This window comes from Erythrolamprus reginae, unplaced genomic scaffold (assembly GCF_031021105.1).
Source record: "Erythrolamprus reginae isolate rEryReg1 unplaced genomic scaffold, rEryReg1.hap1 H_5, whole genome shotgun sequence".
NCBI classification, from domain to species: domain Eukaryota; kingdom Metazoa; phylum Chordata; class Lepidosauria; order Squamata; family Dipsadidae; genus Erythrolamprus; species Erythrolamprus reginae.
The window spans coordinates 48,111-72,563 of NW_027248506.1; the positions used below are offsets into that span (position 1 = coordinate 48,111).

Consider the following 24,453-nt stretch of genomic DNA (forward strand, 5'->3'; position numbering starts at 1 on the left):
GGGGAGGAAAATAGGGAAAATAATCTGCTTGAATATGAGTCAGTTGAATATGAATATGAGCTTGAGGGTATTTCTCTGTAAAGATTTCTTCCTGTTTACTAGAAATAAAAACACCGTAAATTTTGAGCAGCATCCTTTGGGATAAAAGTATTGATTCCAAATGCCTTTTATTTTTTTGGCACATTTCCCAATAAGCTGTTTAAGCAACTTCTAATGGTTTACTCCATGATGCCTGGACTTGACACTAGTAATTGCCTTGTTCCTGAAGCTGTTGCATTTTATAACTGCAGATCGGGAATTAGCAGAAAATTTGCCTTTAAGCGATACAAAATCCACCAGTGTGGGCAAAAGTGGAAAAAAATAAACCCTGTTCATTTAAAAAAAAATTACATTAGCAAAGTACATGCATGCTTATAGAGTCCCAAAAGAAAGACACCCAACCATATCTGAGAATAAAAGGAGATTACGGTTTAAATGTTGAGTGAGGAGGAAGGATAACTTCAAGTAGTTTGGTGTGTGGGAAGTTCAGTAACAAGCCATTAATTATATTGAAGTCAAGCCATAGGCTGAGTTGAACGCAAGGCATGTTTCAGCATGTCAACCTTAAGACCGGCAGCATTTTCAGCTAATTTGATATATTTTGCTAGGCATAGCTTCACTTGCGCTAGTCAAATGCTTGCTATTGTTGGGGAAATGACCGTAGGCTTTGTTTTGGAGTGTGTGTGTCTCTGTGTATGAAAATAATTAGTTCATGCTGAGTTTCTGATCATGTGTAATGTGATAGTAAAGTTCTGGCCCAGTAGTTTCACTGAAAGGTCTAGGACAGAGAGGTCAAACTCTTGGTCTGCAGGCCAGATGCCTCACAGGCTGGTCACACTCATGCCTCCTTTAGTGAAGGGGGGGAAAGTTGTGGTGTCAAGCTGGCCACACCCACCCAATCAGCCAGGCCAAGTGAGTGGCGTCAAGCTGGCCACGCCCACCCAGTCAACCAGGCCAAGTGAATGGTGTCAAGCTGGTCACGCCCACCCAGTTGGCCACACCCACCGGGCCCACAGAGGTCAACCACAGCCCTGATGCAGCTCTCAATGAAATTGAGTTTGACACCCCTGTTGTAGATGCTCCAACACCGGAAACTTTTAAGAAGAGATTGGGCAACCCTTTGAGTGAAATTCTATAGGGCTTTGTGCCTAAAAAGGGGGTTGGATTCGAAGACCTCCACGATCCCTTCCACCTCTGTTATCCTGTTAATTTGTTTTCTTTTTGATTGTGTCCATTACACAATGAGGGTTGTAGTGGGTATACATATAGTAAATATATAATGAAGATTATAGAGGATATACTCATAGAAAGATATATCTAAGAAAGAATAGAAGAAGAGATATAGGAATAAAATATATCTAAGAAAGAATAGAAGAGAAGATAGAGGAATAGAAGAAAGGTAGAGGAGATATAGGAGAGCAATAGGACAGGGGACGGAAGGCACTCTAGTGCACTTGTACTCGCCCCTTACTGACCTCTTAGGAATCTGGATAGGTCAACCATGGATAGTCTAAGAGTAAAGTGCTGGGGGTTTGGGGATGACACTATAGAGTCTGGTAATGAGTTCCACGCTTCGACAACTCGGTTACTGAAGTCGTATTTTTTACAGTCAAGTTTGGAGCGGTTAATATTAACTTTGAATCTGTTGTGTGCTCTTGTGTCGTTGTGGTTGAAGCTGAAGTAGTTGCCGACAGGCAGGACGTTGCAGCCTATAATCTACTTGCATTTGCGTGCTGCTTTCAAACTGCTAGGTGGGCATAAACTGAGGCAAAGTCTCCAGCTGACAAGATCAACGTCTTTAACCACTTGAGCCATCGCGCCCCCCTATGTAATTGTTTAGCCTTAAAGTACTTACTATTCAGGTACTCATTCCCATAATATTAAATGTATACAGTATTGACTGAGTAAAGAAAAGAGTTAGAAATTAAATGTTGTGCTTTTACTCCCACCAATCATTGACGGCGTATTAAAATAGAGCAAGTAATGGGTGCGCTCAACCACACATGCTCTGTTAAATACGTGCTGTAAAACCTATTGATCCGCTCAGTGACTGCCAGTCCGTTAGCTACGACTCAAATACTGCAGGAAGAAGAGAGGCTTTGGGTCAGCGGTAGAGCACATTCTTTGTAGGGTGATGTATGTTTCTATGCCTGGCACTTCAAATATTTCTTTGGATAGACAGACGCAGGAGGCTAGGTGGCTCTCACAAGAATGCAAACCATGCACACTTTCTGCACAATAAATTTCCGGCAAAGATGTGGATCTCGCCTTGAATAAATATGTCCAAGATTGAATTTTCAAGCAAATGATTTCTCATATGTAAACGGACTGAAGAATTTTTATTTGGAATGGTACAGAACGGGGGAAATCATGAAAAAAAAGGAGGTTGCAGACAGTTATATAACATTTTTCTGCAGGAAAATACAGATGGAAGACTATGCTGTGATGAAAGGGAAGGAAGGAAGGAAGGAAGGAAGGAAAAATACAAATACTTTTATTTCTATTTGGAAAACACTTCTGGACTTTGTGCTGAGGTGGAACAGATAGATTTGTTGTTATAGAAATGGCTAGTTTAAACTATTATGCAAAAGTAAAAACTTGAGGGTTGATCCTAATATCTTATTCTGCTGCACCAGAGGGAGACGGAGCTCAATGCCTTGTCTTTCTTTCCCCCACTTTCCTCTTTCCTTTCTCCTTCCCTATTTTTCCTATTATTTACTTTTGTATTTTCTTTGTATGCTGTATTATAAACTAATAAAAATTGTTAAACATGGGAAGGAAAATACAGACAGTTGTTAACTTACAACAGTGGTTCTCAACCTTTCTAATGCTGCAACCCCTTAATACAGTTCCTCATGTTGTGGTGGTCCCCAACCATAAGTCTAGCCCCAATTCTACCAACAGAGCTTTAAGCTGATTGGTAGGAGGTTCAGAGGGACATCGCCACTGTAAACGCCTGATTGGTTGGATTGTAAAAAATATGATCCAAGGCACCAGAATAGAAGCTTTAGTTCCTAACACAAGGGGAAATATGTCTTTATCCCATGGTCTTAGGTGACCTCTGTGAAATGGTTGTTCGACCCCCAAAAGGGTCCTGACCAATGTTCCCTCGGTGTGGGCGGAAAAGTATAGTGTCTGAGCGGCAGTTCCTTTGGGACTGGGCAGGATAGATAGATAGACAGACAGACAGACAGACAGACAGACAGACAGGAAAAAAATTCTGGGTACCTCTCCTATCCCCCTTTTCTCTCTCATTTGTTTCTCATTTCTCCCTCTTCCTCCCTTTTTCTTTCATTCCTTGCCTCTCTCACTTCTCCTCTCTTTTTCCATCCCTGTCTCTTCCCCCCTTGTGTGTATGTGTGTGTGTGTGTGTGTGTGTGTGTGTGAACTCTTGAACCATTTCCAAAAACAGGTAAGGGCTGGGTTTTCCCCCCTGTTATTCTTTGGGTGCTTTTTATCATATGCTTTAAATCAAGAGTCACTTCTCTCTCTCTCTCTTGTTTCTCTCTCTTTCTTCTCATTCTCTGCCTCAATCATTTTCTCGTTTCTCTTTTTTTCTTCCCTTTTTGCTCTCTTTTCCTCTTCCTTTCTCTCTCTCCCCCTCTCTCTCCCTCCCTCCCTCTACGGTTGTCGTGAGCCGAGGCACTGCCTGCAGCATTATTCGACAGATTTAAAAGCATTGAAGGCTCCGTACGGTGCCAGCAGTTACATCACTCAAACAGCCTAACTATTGGAAACCTCCCTCTTGGTTGTTGCGTGTACTTTATTTTTAGCAATGTCCTTCTCGGTCTCTAAAACCTGACTGAAGAATCTTCCTCCATTCCTGACATTGATTGGTGAACAGTGGTGTCGTGTTTGCCACAAGTTGTGCTGATTGAACTGCTTCACCTCCCAGGCCAAGCAGAGGAGGAGAACTCGGAAAGGCGCGATCCGCACCCGTTTCTAATTTTATCCCCTGGATTTGGTTCCCAGTGCCCCACAGTCGCAGCCGGAGAGTGTGGCCTTGGCTCACTCCAGCAGTGCGGAGTCCGAAAGCACCAGTGACTCGGACAGTTCCTCCGATTCCGAATCTGAAAGCAGCTCCACCGACAGCGAAGGAACAGAACCGCCGACCAGAGTCTCGACACCAGAGGTACCGTGTCCGTTGTGTAAATGTGTCCTTTGTCATAGTCTGGATCGGGATCTCTCTACCCTGGCAACTTTTAAGAGGTAGGGACTTCACAGCTCCCAGGATTCCCCATCCAGCACATCTTAAAGTTGTTACGTTTGGGAAACCGGGTCTAGATCAGTGTTTTCTCCACCTTACTACCTTCAAGACATATGGACTTCAACTCCCAGAATTCCCCAGCCAGCCATGTTGACTGAGGAATTCTGGGAGTTGAAGTCCATGTATCTAAAATTATCACTCAAGAGTCTAGATCGGTGTTTTCTGCACCTTACCATCTTCAAGATCTGGGCTTCAGTTCCCAGAATTCCCCAGTCAGCCATGCTAAAATTGTCTCTTCAGAAACCGGGTCTAGATCAGTGTTTTCTCCACCTTACTACCTTCAAGACATATGGACTTCAACTCCCAGAATTCCCCAGCCAGCCATGCTGACTGAGGGATTCTGGGAGTTGAAGTCCACACATCTTAAAGCTGCCATGGTTGAGAAACACTGGCCTAGACCAATGGTAGGCAAAGTTGGCTCTTCTATGACATGTTGACTTTAATAATAATAATAATAATAATAATAATAATAATAATAATAATAATAAAAAATTAGATTTGTACGCCGCCCCTCTCTGAGGATTCGGAGCGGCTCACAACAGCAAAACACAATGTACAAATCTAATGTTAAAAGCAATTTAAAACCATTCTTATAAAAAAACAATCACACAACCTAATGAACCATACATAAAAAACCATAGTAGCTAAGGGATGTATCAGTTTTCCCATGCCTGGCGACATAGGTGGGGTTTTAGGAGCTTTCAAAAGGCAAGGAGGGTGGAGGCAGTCCTAATCTCTGGGGGGAGTTGATTCCAGAGGGCCGGGGCCATCACAGTGAAGGCTCTTCTCCTGGGTCCTGCCAGACGGCATTGTTTAGTCGACAGGACCCGGAGAAGGCCAACTCTGTGGGACCTAATCGGTCGCTGGGATATAACTAGGGAAGGCCTGCCGGTTTTGGCACTACTGGTGCGCCCTCCGATGCCATTGTGGTCTGCCCGCCCCCCCGCCCCCATTGGGGGTACGTGCACCTGCTGGCACCCGTGGTGCAGAATTTTGCTTCAGTGCATGCGCAGCAAGCGAAATCTTCCGCAGGTGCAGAAGCAAAAAACAGCGACAATTGCCAAAATCTCAATCACGCATCTCCACACACGAGTTCTTTTGCTGCGCATGCACAGAAGTTAAATCTCATGCAGGGCACACAAGCGTGCGTCAGGGGCGCAGAGCTGTGCACGCATCTTCAAAATCACTACCAGAACAGAGCACCCGACCGTTCTGTTAGCAGACCTTCATTGCTTGTAACACATGGTGGCTTATCTGCATATCCTGTGGTTGGCCTTCCTCTTTGGTAAGCTATGATTTCTAAATTCCTTGAGCCTCTCCCTGAGGGAAATAGATGGCGTAGAACAATGATGGTGAACCTTTTTTTCCTCGGCTGCCGAAAAAGATTGAGCGTGCGCTATTGTGCATGCACGAGTGCCCACATCCATCATTCAATGCCTGGGGAGGGCGAAAACAGCTTCCCACACCTCCTGGAGGCCCTCGGCAGTCCGGAAATGGCCCTTTTCCTAACTTTGGGTGGGCCCAGTAGGCTTGTGTTTTACCCTCCCCAGGCTACAAAGGCTCCCTGGAGCTGGGGGAGGGTAAAAACGTCCTCCCCCATCCCCCCACAGGCTCTCTGGAAGCCAAAAATGCTCTCTCAGAGCCTCTGGGCAAGTCAAAAATCAGCTGGCCGGCACACACATGCACGTTGGAGATGAACTAGGGCAACAGCTCACGTGCCAGTAGATATGGCTCCGCGTGCCACCTGTGGCCCCCGTGCCATAGGTTCGCTATCACTGGTGTAGAACATGGGTGTCAAATTCAATTTCATTGATGGCCGTGTCAGGATTGTGCCTGACCTCAGGAGGATTGGGTGGGTGTGGCCACGGTTGGCGTGGTCAGCTCAAAGTCACTTGTCTCTTTGGTGGTCCTCCCATTTTCAGCTCCGATGGCCTCCTGCAATCCTCTGCCAGTGAAAACGGAGCTTCGGAGGCTCTTCCAAGTTCCCTTTTTGCTGGCAAAGGCACTGCAGGATGATCCTTTGCTGTTTTCAATGCAGCCTCTTGGGCCAGATCTAAGCACCTCCTGGGCTTATACACTTAAAAGTATAAATAAATCAATTTCACAGTATATGTTATTCACCCATCTGGAGCCATTTGTATAAAGACAAGCATTGACAAAATTGCAGTGTGTCTGAACTTTGGCCCATTAATTATATCCTCTGTGAGGCCTTCTGTCACCTTGGGACCATTCTAAATAATTCTATGAATATAACCATAATGTTCTCCAGGTTTTGGGTATCCACCAAAGATTCCTTGAACTTGGATCAGAGTTGAATCCATGCTGGATATGTGGGTAACTCAGCACCCCGAGTCTGTTCCTCAATTTGAACACGGGCCTTTTCATCCTCCCTGCTTTGTAGCAGACAGTCCAACGTTCAAAAATAACTCTGAGAAAAGTTGTAAAAGTTAGTTAAGGATTTGCATGGAACATTGAGTCCTGTAAGCAAAGTTCTTTCCCCTCCTGTTATTATTATTTTTTTCCCCCTCTCGGACTTGAGTGGGCGCCATATAATTTTACTTGGCTTGGTTTCTTCCCTTTTGGAGGATTCCAGTGACCTACTTGGGAAATCAAAATAGGAAAAAAGCACCAGCTCCATAATTAAAAGCAGACACGACTTCGGGAACAAAGAAAGAAAGAAAGAAAAGTTGACCTCATCATCAGTTGCCGTGTTAGAACAGTGACATGTGGAAGGAAATTTGGATCGATGCAAAAAAATTTTGGGTAGAGAATTATTTTTCTATTTACCCTCCTTTGGCAATTCCTTTGGAAAATGAATGATATCATTCTGTACACGTAGAAAACTAGCTTGCTGGGAACAAATGCTCTTAAGGCCGTGATGGCCAGAGCCATATCAGAGGGCATAGCTCCAGCAATCATGCGCGTGCTAGCCAGTTGACTTTTAGCTTTGGAGAAGGCTGTTTTGCCCTCCTGAGGGTTCAGGAGCCCCGGAGTGCAAGAAAACCACGTAGCAGGCAAACCGAAAGTCTAGAAAATGGACTTGCAGTTTTGCCGTTGTGCTCTTTTTCACACTCCAGAGGGCTCACGGAAGCTTCCTGAAGCCCCAAAGTGCAAAAAACAGCCCAACGGGCAATCCGGAAGTCTATTTTTCTGAACTTCTGGTTTGATTTTTTTTTTCACCATTCCAGCAATGAGACCTCTGCGCATGTGTGAGTTGGGGGGATTGTGCGCATGAGGGAGATTGTGATCCCACTGTATAGAGTGCTGGTGAGACCCCATTTGGAATACTGCGTTCAGCTCTGGAGACCTCACCTACAAAAAGATATGGATAAAATTGAACGGGTTCAAAGACTGGCTACAAGAATGGTGGAAGGTCTGAAGCATAAAACGTATCAGGAAAGACTTCATGGACTCCATCTGTAGAGTCTGGAGGACAGAAGGGAAAGGGGGACACGATCGAAGCATTTAAATATGTTAAAGGGTTAAATAAGTTTCAGGAGGGAAGTGTTTTCAATAGGAAAGTGAACACAAGAACAAAGGGACACCATCTGAGGATAGTTGGGGGAAAGATCAGAAGTAATAGGAGAGACTATAGGACAGGGGACGGTAGGCACTCTGGTGCACTTATGCACCCCCCTTACTGACCTCTTAGGAACTTGGAGAGGTCAACCGTGGATAGTCTAAGGGTAAAGTGTTGGGGGTTAGGGGATGATACCACAGAGTCCAGTAGTGAATTCCACGCTTCGACAACTCGATTACTAAAGTTGTATTTTTTACAGTCAAGTTTGGAGCGGTTAATATTAACCTTGTATCTGTTGTGGGCTCTTGTGTTGTTGTGGTTGAAGCTGAAGTGGTCTTTGACAGGCAGGATGTTGCAGCATATGATCTTGTTGCCAAGTTTGAGGACCCCCTGCGTTAGAACAATCAGCATGCTTACCCCATAGCCACCCCTGCAAATTTTCATGGTATGTCTGTGTTTGTGTGCTTCTTCACAACCCGTTGTCTGGATCCAGTGCTTTCAAACTCAGTATTTCTTTCCTTTCTCGGCATGCCAATTCAGTCCTGTTCCGTTCTGGTTTGAGAACATTACCCTGCGGAAAGACAGGATTGAAAAGAATAAATGACAATTCCTGCAGAATTCTTTTCAACCCCTTTGCCATAGGAAGTGTCTGCATTTTTTCCTATGTCATGAAACAATGGTGTGTGTGCATGTATGGTATTTCTGCTTTCCTGACCAGAAAGGCGGACAGGGCTTAGAACCGAGATGCATTGAGGAAGGTATTTTGGCAGTGAATTTGGCTCATTTTCAAATTCTTTCTATCTTTTGCCAGTTTTCCCCTTGCTCCTAAATTCCATTCTGTTTAGTGTTTGGAAAGCTCTCCCCCTGATAGACAATGGAGCCCCCACCCGCTTTACATAGTGTGTTTCCTATATCTCGCTGGTCAGGAAAAAAGAATGGAGATGGTTATTTTTCCTTCTTCCCTTTTAAGCATCTTCCTTACATAGGGGGAACCATTCGAAATAGGGTGGCTAGGTAGAAAGATTTAGGCCTCCTTTGGAAACCTTTGTCATTATCACATAAGTACAGCATAGTACAGCTCGGGGGGATGCACATGTGTGTGTGTGTGTGTGGGAGGAAAGATGTGTGGGCACGCGCATGCATGCTAGCACACCCACACAAACACCCTTTTGACAGGCGAACCCAAAAAGGTTCAACATCACTGTTCTCCTGTGATTCATCAATCTCTTAGTTCAAACGCGAGTGCAGTTTGTGATGGCCTCTTGGGCATGCCTTCAGATTCTCCCTGGAGAGGAGGAGTCCCCAGTCAGGATGGGTTGTAGTCGCTCGTTAGATGTGTGTCCGAGTCTGAGAAGTATAAAATTACTGGAACCGCCCATTGGCTCCAGTTTTTCTGACTCGCCTCTAGCAGATCCGGGGAGCCATAGCCAAGGCTTATGACATGGGAGGCATCCAAAGACCCTTGGGGATCACCGCCCATTTCACCAGGAGTGCGGCCACCTCAGCGGCATGGTCAACCCAGTGCCCTTTGGAGGAATTATGCAGAGTGGCCACCTGGACTTCCCGGTCACCTTTCATTCGCCACTACCGAATCGACACATTTGTCTCTGCCCAATGTTTTCAGATATGTCATCAAAACTGGGGCCAATGGGCGGTTCCAGAAATTTTATATTTTCCTGACTCGGACACACCTCTGACGAGCGAGTACAGTCCATCCTGACTGGCGACTCCTCGGCCGTGAGACGGAGCGTATCAGGGGAGTCAACGCTCATTTTCTCCCCCTTTTCTTTTCCGTAGCCTGATCCACAAACATCCAACAGATGTTGGCAGCTGAACAACTGGCTGATCAAAGTAAACCAGCCAGTATCGCCCACCGAGAGTTTCCTGGAAGATGACCACAGTAGAAGCAGCGTCCAGGAGAGCAAAGGGCAAGGGAAATCGGTCAGCTCTAGCAGTGGCAATAATGGAGGCAAAAGGGAATGTCAGATGACAGAGGGTCACTCCAAAACCGGCAACAGAGTGTCTCGGTCAACTCAAGATGTGCATCTCCCAACCAAACGCAGTTACCAAAAGTCTCCTGTGGTCCCAGAAGAGTCTCCTCACCAGACGGTGGGTAGTAAGCAGCCCAGGAAGTCCAGCAAAGCCACTGTGAAGGAGGAACCAAAGAGAGGCCTAACGGTTGAAAGTGAGCCGCCCGGACTCTATGGCGCCAAAGACCAGTCTTCCAAAGACAAGCCCAAGGTGAAAACGAAAGGGAGGCCGAAATCCGATGATAAGAAGGAATCGAAACCAACTGCCCCGGAAACCACTGAGAAGAAAAAACACAAAACCCTGAAATCATTATTTCCTCACGACGATACAAAAGTAGATGTGGCAGGAGCTGCCCTGGAGCCGTTGCCCCTCAGTCCCCTCCGCGAAAGCCCGAGGGTGGTTGCCACCAGTAGAACTAACGGCTCCAAGGTATCGGTCAAGGAGGAACTTCAAAGGGACAAATATATTTTGCCTATCAGGGATAAGAAGTTGCTGTCGCCCTTGAGGGATTGCCCCGTCCCGCCAGGACTTGTGGTTAAAATTGAGCTTGCTCTCCTCTCGCGGATCCCTCGGCCACCCGAGAAGGGGCTCTTCCCTAAAAAGCACGAACTTAATAAAGACAGCCATGGCGTGACAAGGCAGGGCATCGACAAAAGAAGCACAGATGCGCCCAGCAAAACTCTAAAAAAGAGAAAGGTAAGACACTTTTTTTTTAAAAAAAATTTTTTATTTTTCCTATTTAAAATTTTTTTGACTGAGATTTAAAAAAATTTTTTTTTTTTTTAAAAAGCTACATTTGTAATGTATTTACAAAAATATAAAGCCTGTGAGAAGAAGCTTCCGGTATAGCAGTCCTATCAGGAAGCCATCCAATCTCCCTTATTTAATTTATTGATGTATTTCATGTTTATGATTATTTTATACCTTTATTATTTTATAAGCAGTTTAAGGCTGTGAAAATCTTTAATATTCCTCACTCTTCCTATTTCCCCACAAGTCTGCGTGGAGATGGGTGGCATATTTGCCAATGACTCTAAAGTGTGCAATAGGATTAATATTCCTGGAGGCGTCTGTAATATGGCAAATGATTTAGCTTTACTAGATAAATTGTCAAAGCAATGGAAACTGCAGTTTAATGTTTCCAAATGTAAAATAATGCACCTGGGGAAAAGGAATCCTCAATCTGAGGTTAGTTGGGGGAAAGATCAAAAGCAAAATGAGAAAATATTATTTTACTGAAAGACTAGTAGATGCTTGCAACAAACCTCCAGCAGACGTGGTTGGTAAATCCACAGTAACTGAATTTCAACATGCCTGGGATAAACATCGATCCATCCTAAGATAAAATACAGGAAATAGTATAAGGGCAGACTAGATGGACCAAGAGGTCTTTTTCTGCCGTCAATCTTCTATGTTTCTATATAAATGTAATTAAATAAATAACCAAAACCTGTGAGATGGATTGGGCTAAGAGATAGTGGCTGGCCTTAAGTCACCAATAAGGCTTTCATGCCTAAAGTAGGACTAGAATTCACGATCTCCTGGTTTCTGCCCTTTTGTCCTAACCACTAAACTGGCTTCCAAGTGATCTTCCAAGAGAAACTATTTCCCTTGTCTTCTAAATCATGAGTCCTCTTTAGGTCAGGGGTCTCCAACCTTGGCCATTTTAAGCCTGGTGGACTTCAACTCCCAGAATTCTCTAACCAGCTTGGCTTCCTTAGCTTTGCTGGCTGGGGATTTCTGGGAGTTGAAGTCCTCCAGGACTTAAAAGTTGCCAAGGTTGGAGACCCCCTGCTTTGGGCTGTTTCGAATTTCTCTTCCCCCTAAAAGTTTGGTCGCTGCCATTCTTGTTATCCTGCCCTGATGATAGGCAGCACAATGAATTAGACTTCTGCTCTTTTAAGCAGGGGGGGGGGCAGCAAGGATGGGACCACAGCTGAGCTAAGTCTTGCTTGTCATGGTGGAGTTGCTGGTTGCTTCTGATGTGGCTACAGGTGTGCAGCTTTCCATGTTACACAGGTGTGCAGTCAGGCAGGGGGCTCCTTCTGAAGTATTTAAGGGCTGTATTGGTCTTTTTTTTTATCAGCAAGAAGATGCACTGAGAAATGACCAGAAGAAGATCAAGCTGGAGAGAGAATCCAAGTCTTCCTCATCTTTAGGTCATAAAGATTCCAGTAAAACTAAGTGAGTACACAGCTGTTGTGTAGAAAACTTAAACTGGTAAAAACTAGACTAGTAAGTAGAACACTCCAATCCCTTCTTCTGTATTGAATTTTGGTGATTTCGTTTAAAAAAATATGTTTTCGCTACTAGTCATCCAATAAGAACAAAGGGACAAGAAAATTATTACAGTTTCATCTTAAGTTAGAAATCTTACTTCTATACAATTAAAATTGAAATTCTGTCCTAGAACAGTGGAACCTCTACCTAAGAAGGCCTCTACTTACGAACTTTTCTAGATGGGAACTGGGCGTTCAAGATTTTTTTGCCTCTTCTTAAGAACCATTTTCTACTTACAAACCCGAGCACGGAAGAATTTCCCAGGAAATTTGAGAGCGGCACGAAGGCCCGGCCAGTTTCCTGCCATTCCCTCTGGGTTTCTCTCTCTGGCGCAGTGTATGGGAGGCAGCCTCGTCCCGGGTGTATGGGAGGCGCGTGCTCCTCCTCGCTGCCTCTCTTTTTTTTAATGTCTTAAAGTTTTGGATTTTTTTTGATTCCCCTCACCTTCTTCCTTCGGCAGCGACTGTCCTCCTCTTCCTCCTCCTCCTCCTCCCACCCAAATTCCGAGCTTTTATTTCTTTCCTAATAGGTTGCACGCATTATTTGCTTTTACATTGATCACTATGGGAAGAAATTGCTTCTAGTTACAAACGTTTCTATTTAAGAACCTGGTCACGGAACGAATTAAGTTCATAAGTAGAGGTAGCACTGTATGTTTAAAACTTTAACCTCTGGTTGTTCAAATTAATCGCGCATCAGCAAACGATTATTTTGTTAATACTAACCATTTGTTCAAACTGTTCTTTCCTTTGGATTTCTACTGAAGCACGTAGTAAATTTTGGGAGCTGCAGATAAGATGCTTGACTTTTTTGACTACATAAAATTGATAATTCCTGGGTAAATCTCTGGCACACAATCCAGACTGGGTCTGTTTGTGTCTGGAAGCCAATGTTCCTGATCCTGTTTGTAATGCAAAGTGCAAACATCCATGATAATAACATGTATGTGTAATAAATGCCTACATGTATTTATTATCTCCATGCTTGTCCCGTCACAAGCCGCCTGCACATTGCTCACCTAGATCAGTGTTTTTCTACCATTTTGAGAGGGTGGACTTTGACTTCTGGAATTTTCCAGCCAGCAGTGGGATTTAGATCTTTAGGAGAAGTTGCTCCAGCTGTTCCTGCTCCGCTCTCTCAGTGCCAGATAAGCTGATCAAGAGCATTTGAACCACGGCGGCATAGTGGTTAAACTGCAGTACTGCAGGCTATTTCTGCTGACCACTGGCTACTTGGTAATTTGAATCTCAGCAGGCTGAAGGGTTGACTCAGCTTTCCCTCCTTCCGAGATGGGTCAAATGAGGACCCAGATTGTTGGGGCAAACTGCTTAGAGAGGGCAGCATCCTTATGGTCACACGATAAACTGTTGCCAAAGTTTATGGCAACACCATTATGTAGCTTAACTAGTTTGTTGCAAAAATCAAAACCAGAAGCACACACAGATGACAAACAGCTGGATTCATAAACTTTATAAATATAGTAACAGATGAATTTACAATACCGCAAGTAGCGTTCTTCTTCAAGTAGGCTGACTCTGTAAACTGCTTAGAGAGGGCTGTAAAGCAGTATTGTGTAAGTGCTGTTGCTGTTTGGAATAACTTTTGGCGATAAATAATCCTTTCAAATGACAAGCTTGAGATAAAACAATGAGTTTGGCTAGCTTTTTGTCCTACCTATGTCCTGCAACGTAAGGAATGTCTGAAGACAACTTGCTTAGGTTTGCCAGTGAAGTGTTGGAAAACAAAATAGAATCCATGTTAAATGTAATAGCTCTGATGGAGAGTCAGTCTTACACATTAAGGCTCATGAGATCTTCGGAGTGGAGACACTTACACTCAAATTATCTCAATGTGCCTCAGCTCAATTTTAGCTCCGTAGGAGTTCAGGCAAAATTTATGGCCGTGCTGTGCGTAGAGGGTTCTTGTATTGTCTTGTGAGGGTTTTTATATAGTCTAATTCCAATTTAATAAATTAGAATTAGAAATGTGTTCTTTTTAATAGAGGTAAAATTTAAACGTCTTAAAAAATAGGCTGGTTTCATCGCAAATACTCTGGTGACCATTGAAAATATAATTTAGAGTGGATACTTTGTGCAAGATTTTTTTAATCAGTGCATTTGCATGGATAAATATTTTATTGCGTGACAGACAGTATTCTAATATCTGTGCATACATAGGCATGTTCATTGCATGCATTTTCTCCATGCAATTAAAAAATCTGAATGCAGTTAAATAGCGATTTCTGATGAGCTTAGAAAACCTGGTAATAAAGTGTTTTGAAAAGAATTGGTGTCATTTAATTGGAACTGAAAATCACTAGTGGTTAACCCCAAATGTAAACTAGTGCATTTATCGCACATCTATTTTTTGTTTGATTCAAAAGTGATTATTGTGCATTTCAAAGTGAAAAATTCTAAATAGTTCTTTGAATCCAAAAAGCTAAATTTGCCGCACATTTAAACTTTTTCAGAAGCCTGTAGTTCGTCAATACACTCAGCTTTTGGTTCTGATCAAAGATGTGTCTTTGTGTACATGTTGCTCATGGAATGTTAATGAACCTGCCAAAAGTACCTGACTTTTTGCCTCCCTTTGTTTGCTCAAGATGAAAGTGTTGATTAGTTACCTGCGTCTTTCGGTAACTTTTATCCAGTGCATTCGGGTGCTGTGTGCTTGATTTTTATTCTGTACTGCAGTTTTAAAGCCATATTCCTTCGAACTCGCCCTGACCTGGTGGTATTCCTTCCCTAGGATGTCGAAGCTGTCAGCAACAGAGACGCAAAGGAGAGAGCTGCCACTGCCGATGCCGCCACCGCTGTCACCCATGCAGCCTGCACAGAGGCCGCCAAAGACGGCTCAGAAGAGGCCAAAGAGTGAAAACGATGCCTGCTATCAAGTTCCCGGTCCCACCGCCAGCACTGCCAAGAGCAAAGAGAGCCACAAAGAGTCTTCATCCTCCAAGCACAGGAAACTGGAGGGGAAACCTCTGGAAAACTCCAAAAGTGACAAAGTAAGTCCAAACAAGTTCTGTGTCTGCAATCGCCTAACGCATTTTTCAGAGTATAAGACGCAGCTTAGTTTTTGGGGAGGAAAATAGGGAAAAGAATCTGCTTACCAGCTATTCATCTGGCCAGCGTCCTTAGTCTGGTCAGCTTCAGCACATTATTTTAGCCCCTGGTTAGGGCTACAAAAAAAGACTTCATTAGGGGAAAGTAACAATGAAAGAGCTTGCAAGCCAGTAAGAGCTGGGAAGATTGTTAGCACCTGGTTAGGGCTGAAAAGATTGTTAGGCTTCTCCCCGCCTTTTCCAGCCCTGTTTCCTCCCGGGAGATCCCTAGAGGGGCCCCATGGAAGCTTCTCCCTGCATTTTTCGGCCCTGCTTCCTCCCAGGAGATCCCTAGAGAGGCCCCATGGAGGCTTCTCCTTACCATTTTCGGCCCTGCTTCCTCCTGGGAGATTCTTAGAGAGGCTCCACGGAAGCTTCTCCCCGCTTTTTCCTGCACTGTTTCCTCCCAGGAGATTCCTAGAGAGGCCCCACGGAGGCTTCTCCCTGCGTTTTCCGGTTACAGTTTTGGAGGCTCGGGTTTGTAAGTGGAAAATGGTTCTTGGGAAGAGGCAAAAAAATCTTGAGCACCCGGTTCTTATCTAGAAAAGTTCATAAGTAGAGGCGTCCTTAGGTAGAAGTACCACTGTATTACAATTAGTAATTAGATTAGATTAGATTAGATTTATTGGATTCATATGCCGCCCCTCTCCGCAGACTTGGGGCGGCATATAATGCTGGGAGAAATAAAAATACATGCTGATTGAAGAATGCAAATGTTCTGTTGTGAACTATTTCTGAGCTACGGGTATTTCACACTCTTCCTCGCCATCTTTCCAGGGCTCTGCAGACGATGCTCCAAACCCCTTCCCAGTGCCTTCTTTGCCAAACGGTACCTCCAAGCCAACGAAGCCTCAAAGCAAGCCTCACCGGTAAGGGCGTCTTCTTTTTCCTTCTGGCTGTGACGTGTGGTCTTTCGAGATCTCAAATGTCTGTTGTTAACCTATTGGACAAGGCTGGGTTTTCACCTGGGTTTTTAATCTTCCTGCTGGGTTGATTTCATGAGCTCACTTGAGAATGAACAACGTAACTATTTAGAGCTCTTTGGGCTGTTTATTATTTATTATTACTTCAGCTTGTCAATAATAATAATAATAATAATTATTATTTATTTATTTATTTTGTATGCCGCCCCTCTCCGGCAGACTCGGGACGGCTCACAACAGTATTAAAAACAATGTACAGTGTAACAAATCTAATATTTAAAATAAATCATCTGAAAACTGGTCATTTAAAAAACCATGCAACACACACATACCATACACAAAACTATATAAGCCTGGGGGAGATGTCTGAATTCCCCCATGCCTGGCGATACAGGTGGGTCTTAAGCAATTTATGAAAGGCAAGGAGGGTGGCGGCAGTTCTAATCTCCCGGGGGAGCTGATTCCAGAGAGCCAGGGCCGCCACAGAGAAGGCTCTTCCCCTGGGGCCCGCCAGACGACATTGTTTAGTCGATGGGACCCGGAGAAGGCCGACTCTGTGGGACCTGATCAGCCGCTGGGATTCGTGCGGCAGCAGACTGCGGTTGTGCAACCTCTTGTGGGTGTACCACATTACACCAACACTCCGTGTGCTGCACTGGCTTCCAATCGGTCTGTGGTCACAATTCAAGGTGTTGGTTAAAGCCCTACATGGCTTAGGACCAGACTATTTACGGGAGTGTCTCCTGCCACATAGCGCCCAGCAACCGATTGGAGCCCACAGAGTTTGGCCTTCTCCAGGTCCTGTCAACTAAGCAGTGCCAGTTGGCGGGGCCGCGGGGAAGGGCCTTCTCTGTGGTGGCTCCAGCTCTCTGTAACCAACTCTCCCCCCAAAGTCCGTACTGCCCCTACCCTACTGGCTTTCCAGAAACCCTTGAAAACCTGGCTCTGCCAGCCGGCCTGGGGGACGTGAGTAATTGACACTTCTTTTGATTCTGCCCTCAATAAGATATGAATTGGGATGCATGATATGGTGACTGTACGAATGAGATTTTAAACGGGTTTATATTGTTGTTGTTATCCATTGTTTACATTGTTTTATTATTCCTATTGTTGTGAGCCAACTTAGTCCCTTGGGAATGGGTGGCATACAAATTTAATACATACAGACATACTGTACATACATACATACATACATACGGGACCACCTTCTGCCGCACGAATCCCAGCGACCGAGGGACCTGATCGGCCCCTGGGATTCGTCCCAGCGATAGGTCCCACAGAGTTGGCCTTCTCCGGGTCCCGTCAACAAAACAATGCCATTTGTTGGGACCCAGGGAAGAGCCTTCTCTGTGGCGGCCCCGACCCTCTGGAATCAACTCCCCCCCGGAGATAAGGACTGCCCCTACCCTCCTTGCCTTTCTCAAACTCCTAAAAACCCACCTCTGCCACCAGGCATGGGGAACTGATTCTCCTGGGCTGTTTCCGTTTTATGTATGGTTTGTTTGGGATGCATGACTGTTTTTATATTAAGGGTTTTAACCGTTTTAATCATTGGATTTGTACTGTGCTTTGCTGTTGTGAGCCGCTCCGAGTCTTCTGAGAAGGGCGGCATACAAATCTAATTAACAACAACAACAACAATAATACAGCAGAATAAGATGTGTATGTGATACTTTTTGGCTATTCTGAAACACCTTTTTCTCTCTGGTTTATTTCAGACCACATCCAGTAGAATTTCAGCTAAGGGAAGCCAAAAGGTTGAAGCACAAAGCGGACGCGATGGTAAGTTTGCCTCAGTAGTGGACAAGGAGTCGTGAGTAGTGAATAGTAAGCTCGTTGGCTAATCCGTGCTAACTTTGTTCCCAACAGACAGACAAAGTTGTGAAGGCCTTCAAGTACTTGGATGCTGCCCTGTCCTTCATTGAGTGTGGCATCGCAGTGGAGTCAGACCCCCTCTCACCAAAGCCAGCCTACACCATGTTTGCAGAAACCATAGACCTCATTAAGTAAGTGGACAACCTGTTTCTCTTCCACCTGCCGGCCTCAGGTTCTTCCCTTGACGTCCAGACGTTTCCAGCTGAGTTCACTCTTCCTCCCTGTAGCTGTTGTTGTTGTTGTTGTTGTTGTTGGTCTCTGCCTATCCTGTGAATCCCGTTACCAGGCCTTCCCTGTTTTTACCCCTATCGAGATCCAAAACATAGAAACATAGAAGATTGACGGCAGAAAAAGACCTCATGGTCCATCTTGTCTGCCCTTATACTATTTATTTATTATTATTTATTCATTACTTAGTTTCCTGTGCCGCCCTTCTCCGCAGACTCAGGACGGCTTGCGACACGAACAGTACAAAAACATATAAGAAATCCAGTAATGAAAACAATCTAAATATATCTAAAACCATAATAATCCAATTTATCTAAAACCCCAATTACCTAAATTTATCTAAAACCCCTGTTATAAAACGGAGTCAATCCCATTCCTTTTGTGTACACGCAGAGCATCCATGCTCAACGGCCCCGAGCCTGCTGGCAGAGATGAGTTTTCAAAGATTTACAAAGGGCCAGGAGGGTGGGAGCAGTGCTTTTAATTCTAATTTTAATTCTTGATAAGTTCCCCCTTTTTATCTTTATTTTCGTTAACATGTATAAAACACACACACGCTAGTGTAACTTTCCCATATTCCTTTTGCTTTGTTTTGCTGAAATAATGATGGCCATTACCAGTAGTTATTGCTTAGTTGTTGGACCGCCTTCTACTGCACAAATCCCAGCGACCAATTAGGTCCCACTAAACAATGTCGTTTGGCGGGACCCAGGGGAAGAGCCTTCTCTGTGGTGGCCCTGACCCTTTGGAACCAACTCCCTCCAGAGATCAGAATTGCCCCCACCCTCCTCGCCTTTCATAAGCTTCTTAAAACCCACCTCTGTAGTAAGGCATGGGGGAACTGAGATATTCTTTCCCCTAGGCTTCTACAATTCATGTATGGTATGTTTGTATGTATGTTTGGTTTTAAAATAAGGGTTTTTAGCCATTTTAGTATTGGATTGTCACATGCTGTTTTTACCACTGTTGTTAGCCGCCCTGAGTCTACGGAGAGGGGCGGCATACAAATCCAATAAAATGAAATGAAATGAAATGAAAACATCCAATTAAAAAAGTTAAGTATCTGTTTCTTCCTTTATTAATGTTTTTATTTTGGCCTCCAAGTAGCCGTATCTTGATTATTATTATTATTATTATTTTTAAAACATTTTTGGGAAGAATCTGATAGAACAGTGAACCCTCAGATGCAACCCTATTACTCCACTCTCCGGCTTAACTCTGAGAAAAAGAGCAAGATAAAGTAATTTCTATTAATTTGGACTGGCAGGTGCATGTCTACATTTTCCCTATCAGTCCCAACCGCAACAGCTGTTTGAGGTTGTGTGATCAAAATAATGGCTTTGTTCCAGCATCTGCATAGTGGACTCTTGAGAATCCTCCCACATAGAATTATTTTCTCATTCTGTTCAGCACCGGAAACTTCCACTTAGATATCTGCTTCATGGAAGTCACCTCTGATGCAACTGATGCTTGTTCGTTCTTTTAAATTAAGCTCATCAAAGTATAAAATAGGAATGAAAATGAAAATAGCGAGAAAAGAGGAAAAACTCCCGTACTCCAGAAAACTTAGCTGTTGGAGATTTTGGGGATTCTCCCCCTCCCCATTATCTGCCCAATTATATAAAATTAACTTTCCATTTCACTGCTAGTTCAATTTATTATGCATGGTATGTTTTTGTGTATGTTTTGCTTTTTAATAAGGGTTTTTTTAGTTACTTTAGATATTAGATTTGTCATACATTGTTTTATTATTGTTGTGAGCCGCCCTGAGTCTATGGAGAGGAGCGGCATACAAATCGAATAAATAGATAAAATAAATAAATAAATATCTCAACATTATAGTTTTTACATGCTAATGGAACTAAAATAGTGTGATTTGTCTTCCCATAGATTCATCATGTCGTTAAAATCCTTTGCAGACTCTTCAACAACCACACAAGAAAAAATCTTCATTGTGTTTTGGTGAGTGGCTCTGCCTTCTATTTCTAACCATTCTCAGTACAAAAGACGAAAGAACAGATTCAAAATGACTATATTTCTACTTTGCTTCGGTGCAATGGATGAAGACGCCTCAACTATAGGGGACACGGTTCTAAAGCAGGGGTCTAAACCTCAATTTAATTTAATTTAATAATTTAATAAATTTAATTAATTAATTAATTTAATTTAATTTAAAGGCTGCCATCCCTTTTCGGACACTGCACGGTGTACAACAGATTAAAAAATACGAAGACAAATAAAAACTTTAAAATGAAATATTCGCTTCTTCTCGGACAGAGCTAAATGGTACTGTTCAGCGGTCCCAGGCCTGCCAGCAAAGCCAGGTTTTCACGGCTTTTCGGAAGGCCAGGAGGGGGGCGGTATGGGTCTCCGAGGGCAGTTGATTCCAGAGACCCAGCACCGCCACAGAGAAGGCCCTCCCATGCGGTCCCGCCAATCGACATTGTCTGACCAATGGACCTGGAGAAGGCCAACCCTGTGGGCTCTGGTTGGTCGCTGGGAGATATGTGGCGGTAGATGGTCCCGTAAATAGTCAGGCCCTGGAAACAATGAAGGACCAGCCTGTGGTGCCTTTGCCAGTGAAAATGGAGATCGGGAAGACCTTGCGTGGCCCACCTGTGCTCTGTTTTGACTGGCAGGGGGCTGCAGGAGGCTGTCATAGCCGAAAACAGCCCCAACATGTGATGTTAAGCTGGCCATGCCCCTGGCCACCCCCACACTTTGAGGTCAAAGGCAACCCTGATGCGGCCCTCAATCAAATTGACTTTGACGTCCCTGTTCTAAAGCATTGCCTGTGTTCGATGTTCATTGTGTTTCTACAGCATGCGCTGCCAAGCCATTCTGTACATGGCGATGTTTCGCTACAAGAAGGACACAGCAATAAAGTATTCCCGGACTCTTAACGAACATTTCAAGGTAGAGAGTGGAAAGGGCAAGGGGGGGGGGGGTTCCAACAACGTCATGTCAGGGGGGGGGATGGTTTTCCCAAGGGAACAATTTAATATCTGAACAGTGTAACACGGAACTTACAAATATTTTAAATGGTTTTTTTAAATGTATATTTTATTTATACATTTTTCTTTAGTAAACATGAAAATCCGATATCTACATGAACTGTGTGTTGTCTGGGTATAGTTAATTTTGAGGAATAACAATTGTAATCGGAACACTACTATTCATAGCATTAATGATAATCACATAATAATAATAATAATAATAATAATAATAATAATAATAATAATAATAATATTTGCTTATCCATATTAATAAACCTTCCTTGTGTCTCTACTAGCTAAACATTGGTAGAACAAATCCCATGTTAAAAAGTTTCTTCCTTCTTAATTTTAAGTGCTAATCTATTCATTTCTGCACATGTTTATACATACATACATACATGCCACCATTAACTCATAAAGCTATAGTGCTTCAATACATACAAGCATTCATTGCTTGCTTGTTTCTATATCGCCAACCCCAACCAGTTATGTACGTAGTGCTAACAATCATCCACCTTTGCAACCTTCTGACAAGGAAAGTCAGTGGGGAAGCCAGGTTCACTTACCACGTCACTAGTTTAATATCTGCAGTGATTTCGCTTAACAAATGTGGCAAGAAATGTCGTAAAATGGGACAAAACTCACTGAACAAATGTCTCAATTAGCAACATAAATTTTGGCCTCGATTGTGGCGACCTGTATTTGATTTATATAGTTTTATTATTTTAATATATTTAATAGAATTATCCTGTGGTAAGATGGGAGGCCAATAAATTTTGAACGATTGTTGGATTAAATAAATAAATAAACGTTGATGAAAAATAAGGGTTTTTTCCTTTTGTGTAAATAAAAACGCGTGTCGTGGTTACTTGTGATCTAAATAGAATTTCCTTGCTTATTGCAGAGTTCTTCTAGAATTGCCCAAGCACCTTCTCCATGCGTCGCAAGGTAACATCGCCCACTTATTCTTGTTACAAACGTTAATTTTCTTTTCTGGTTAATTGTAAGGTCACATGTAGGCAAAAAGTGTGAATTGGTTGGAAAAACCAGTTTGATGATTTCTCAAAATATAAATCATTGCTAGTTAACGTACCAGGCTCATCACTTATCACTTTTTGGCTTCTTGCTGTGGAATAAGGAGGGTTATTCCTTCTGAGTAGACACGTAGAGGATGGCCTGGTGCTCTACTCAAAGGGAAACTATGCCTCACCAGGTAGATTTGGACTGAGGAGATCTGAGTTCAAACCCTTCTTCAGTTCTAAAACTCAGAGGATCCATAGTTTAGACTAGAGCAAGGACCTTCCTTCCTTCCTTCCACGTCCTCCCTCCATCCCTTCCTTCCTTGCCCTCCCTCCATCCCTTCCTCGTCCTCCTTTCCTCCCTCCATCCCTACCTATCTTCCTTTCCCCTTCTCTCTCCTTCCTTCCTCTTCTCCATCCCTCCCTCTCTCCTTGCTTCCTTCCCTTCCCTTTCTCCCTCCCTCTCTCCTTCTCCTTCCTTGCTTCCTCCTTTCCTTCTTCCCTTCCCCCCTTCCCTCCCTCCCTCCCTCCTTCCTTTCCATCTTAGGCTTATTATTACTATTTATTAGATTTGTATGCTGCCCTCTCCGGAGACTCGGAGCAGCTTGTTTATGATGCATGTTTTCATCCTTGCTGCCCTGGGCAGAACAGAATGCATTAACATTTCTCCCAAAGCAGAACGTGCCAGGCTTCCTAACGTCAAGGCCCCAGTCATAAGTGTAGAAATCAATAGAATCCATGTTGTCTTAAAGGGCACACGGAGGTTGAAGTCTTAACAGAAGGAAAAGGCACCAGGTTGGGAAAAATTGATCAGAATAGCTTTGAAATCAATAGGACTTACACAAACGCTGGTGACTGGGAAGGCTGTAGATGTGTAAAACGCACTTGTTCGACTTAAAAGGCTCCGGCTTAAAACCAGAATTAGCGCAGGAATTTCTGCTGGCGACCAATGGAAGCTGAGCGCTGGGCTTCAACCAAAGAGGGGAAGTGTAGAGCAAGAGGTTTTCAGAAAATACCAGGTATTGATAAATAAGGCATTTGAGTGAACCGTGCCTGCACTTACAACCTCTGGTGAACCACTGCAGTTGTTAAGTGAATCATTTAAGTCTTTAAGTGAATTCATCTCCCCCCAACCCCTCCAGTGTGGCCCTGCCAACAGACATTGTCTAGTCTACGGCACCTGAGAAGGCCGACCCTGTAGGCTTGAACCCAGTGATGGCGAACCTATGGCACAGGTCCCACAGGTGGCACGCGGAACCATATCAAGCCGTTGCCCTAGCTCAGCTCCAATGTGCATGTGTGTGCCGGCCAGCTGATTTTTGGCTCACACAGAGGCTCTGGGAGGGCGTTTTTGGCTTTCAGAGAGCCTCCGGGGGGGATCGGTGAAGGCGTTTTTACCCTCCACCGGCTCCAGGGAAGCCTTTGGAACCTGGAAAGGGTGAAACACAAGCCTACTGGGCCCACTAAAGGTTGGGAAACAGGCTGTTTCCAGCCTCCAGAGAGCCTCCGGGAGGGTAGGGGTTTTCACCCTCCCCGGACATTGAATTATGTGTGGGGGCACTCACATATGCACGATGGCCCACAGATACGCCCTTTCGGTACCCGAGGAAAAAAAGCTTTGCCACCACTGCCCTAATTGGACGCTGGGAGTATACGGCAGAATTTTGTTGGAATTTGTCCCATTGGTTGGAACTAAAGGTTAAAAAATCCTTTTCAGCTCTTTCCCCTCCGTAAATTCGTTCCTGCCTCCTCCTTAGACTCCACCCCTTTTTAACGTCTGGTTCTGCTTCGTGTAACGCTGTGTCCTCTTGCGTTTCGTCCTTCAGGAGCGTTGGCACCCCGTCTCCCCTCTCCCCGATGCCTTCTCCAGCCGGCTCGGTCAGTTCCCAGACGGGTTCCAACGCCAGCAGCTGTGGAAGTAGCGGCCTGGGCTCCTCCGTCAGCGTCCCGCATTACATCCCAACCATCACCTCCTCCTTCGTCAACATCACGTCTTACATTCTGTACGCCTACGACTTCTGGGAACAAGCCGATCTTTTGGCCAGGAAAAACAAGAGTAAGGGCTCGCTTGCTTGTTCCCTACTGGCTCCCAAGTTCAGTTTTCCTGAAGTCCCGTTTCCCCTTGAGGACAATTTCTGTGTATGGCTCAAGAAGTTTGTTTTGGAGAATCCA

General features: G+C 44.2%; 1 protein-coding gene across 1 annotated transcript in view; it reads left to right on the forward strand.

Annotated features, from left to right (window-relative positions):
* LOC139155733 (AF4/FMR2 family member 1-like) overlaps positions 1 to 24,453 on the forward strand; it is a 52,031-nt gene that overhangs the window by 21,647 nt on the left and 5,931 nt on the right. Inside the window, exons 7-17 of the mRNA XM_070731001.1 lie at positions 4,012 to 4,171; positions 9,624 to 10,553; positions 11,944 to 12,041; positions 14,886 to 15,144; positions 16,018 to 16,109; positions 17,882 to 17,945; positions 18,033 to 18,169; positions 20,157 to 20,228; positions 21,089 to 21,182; positions 22,167 to 22,210; positions 24,108 to 24,337. Coding sequence (XP_070587102.1) covers positions 4,012 to 4,171; positions 9,624 to 10,553; positions 11,944 to 12,041; positions 14,886 to 15,144; positions 16,018 to 16,109; positions 17,882 to 17,945; positions 18,033 to 18,169; positions 20,157 to 20,228; positions 21,089 to 21,182; positions 22,167 to 22,210; positions 24,108 to 24,337 — 2,180 coding nt within the window. The remainder of the gene's footprint in view (positions 1 to 4,011; positions 4,172 to 9,623; positions 10,554 to 11,943; positions 12,042 to 14,885; positions 15,145 to 16,017; positions 16,110 to 17,881; positions 17,946 to 18,032; positions 18,170 to 20,156; positions 20,229 to 21,088; positions 21,183 to 22,166; positions 22,211 to 24,107; positions 24,338 to 24,453) is intronic.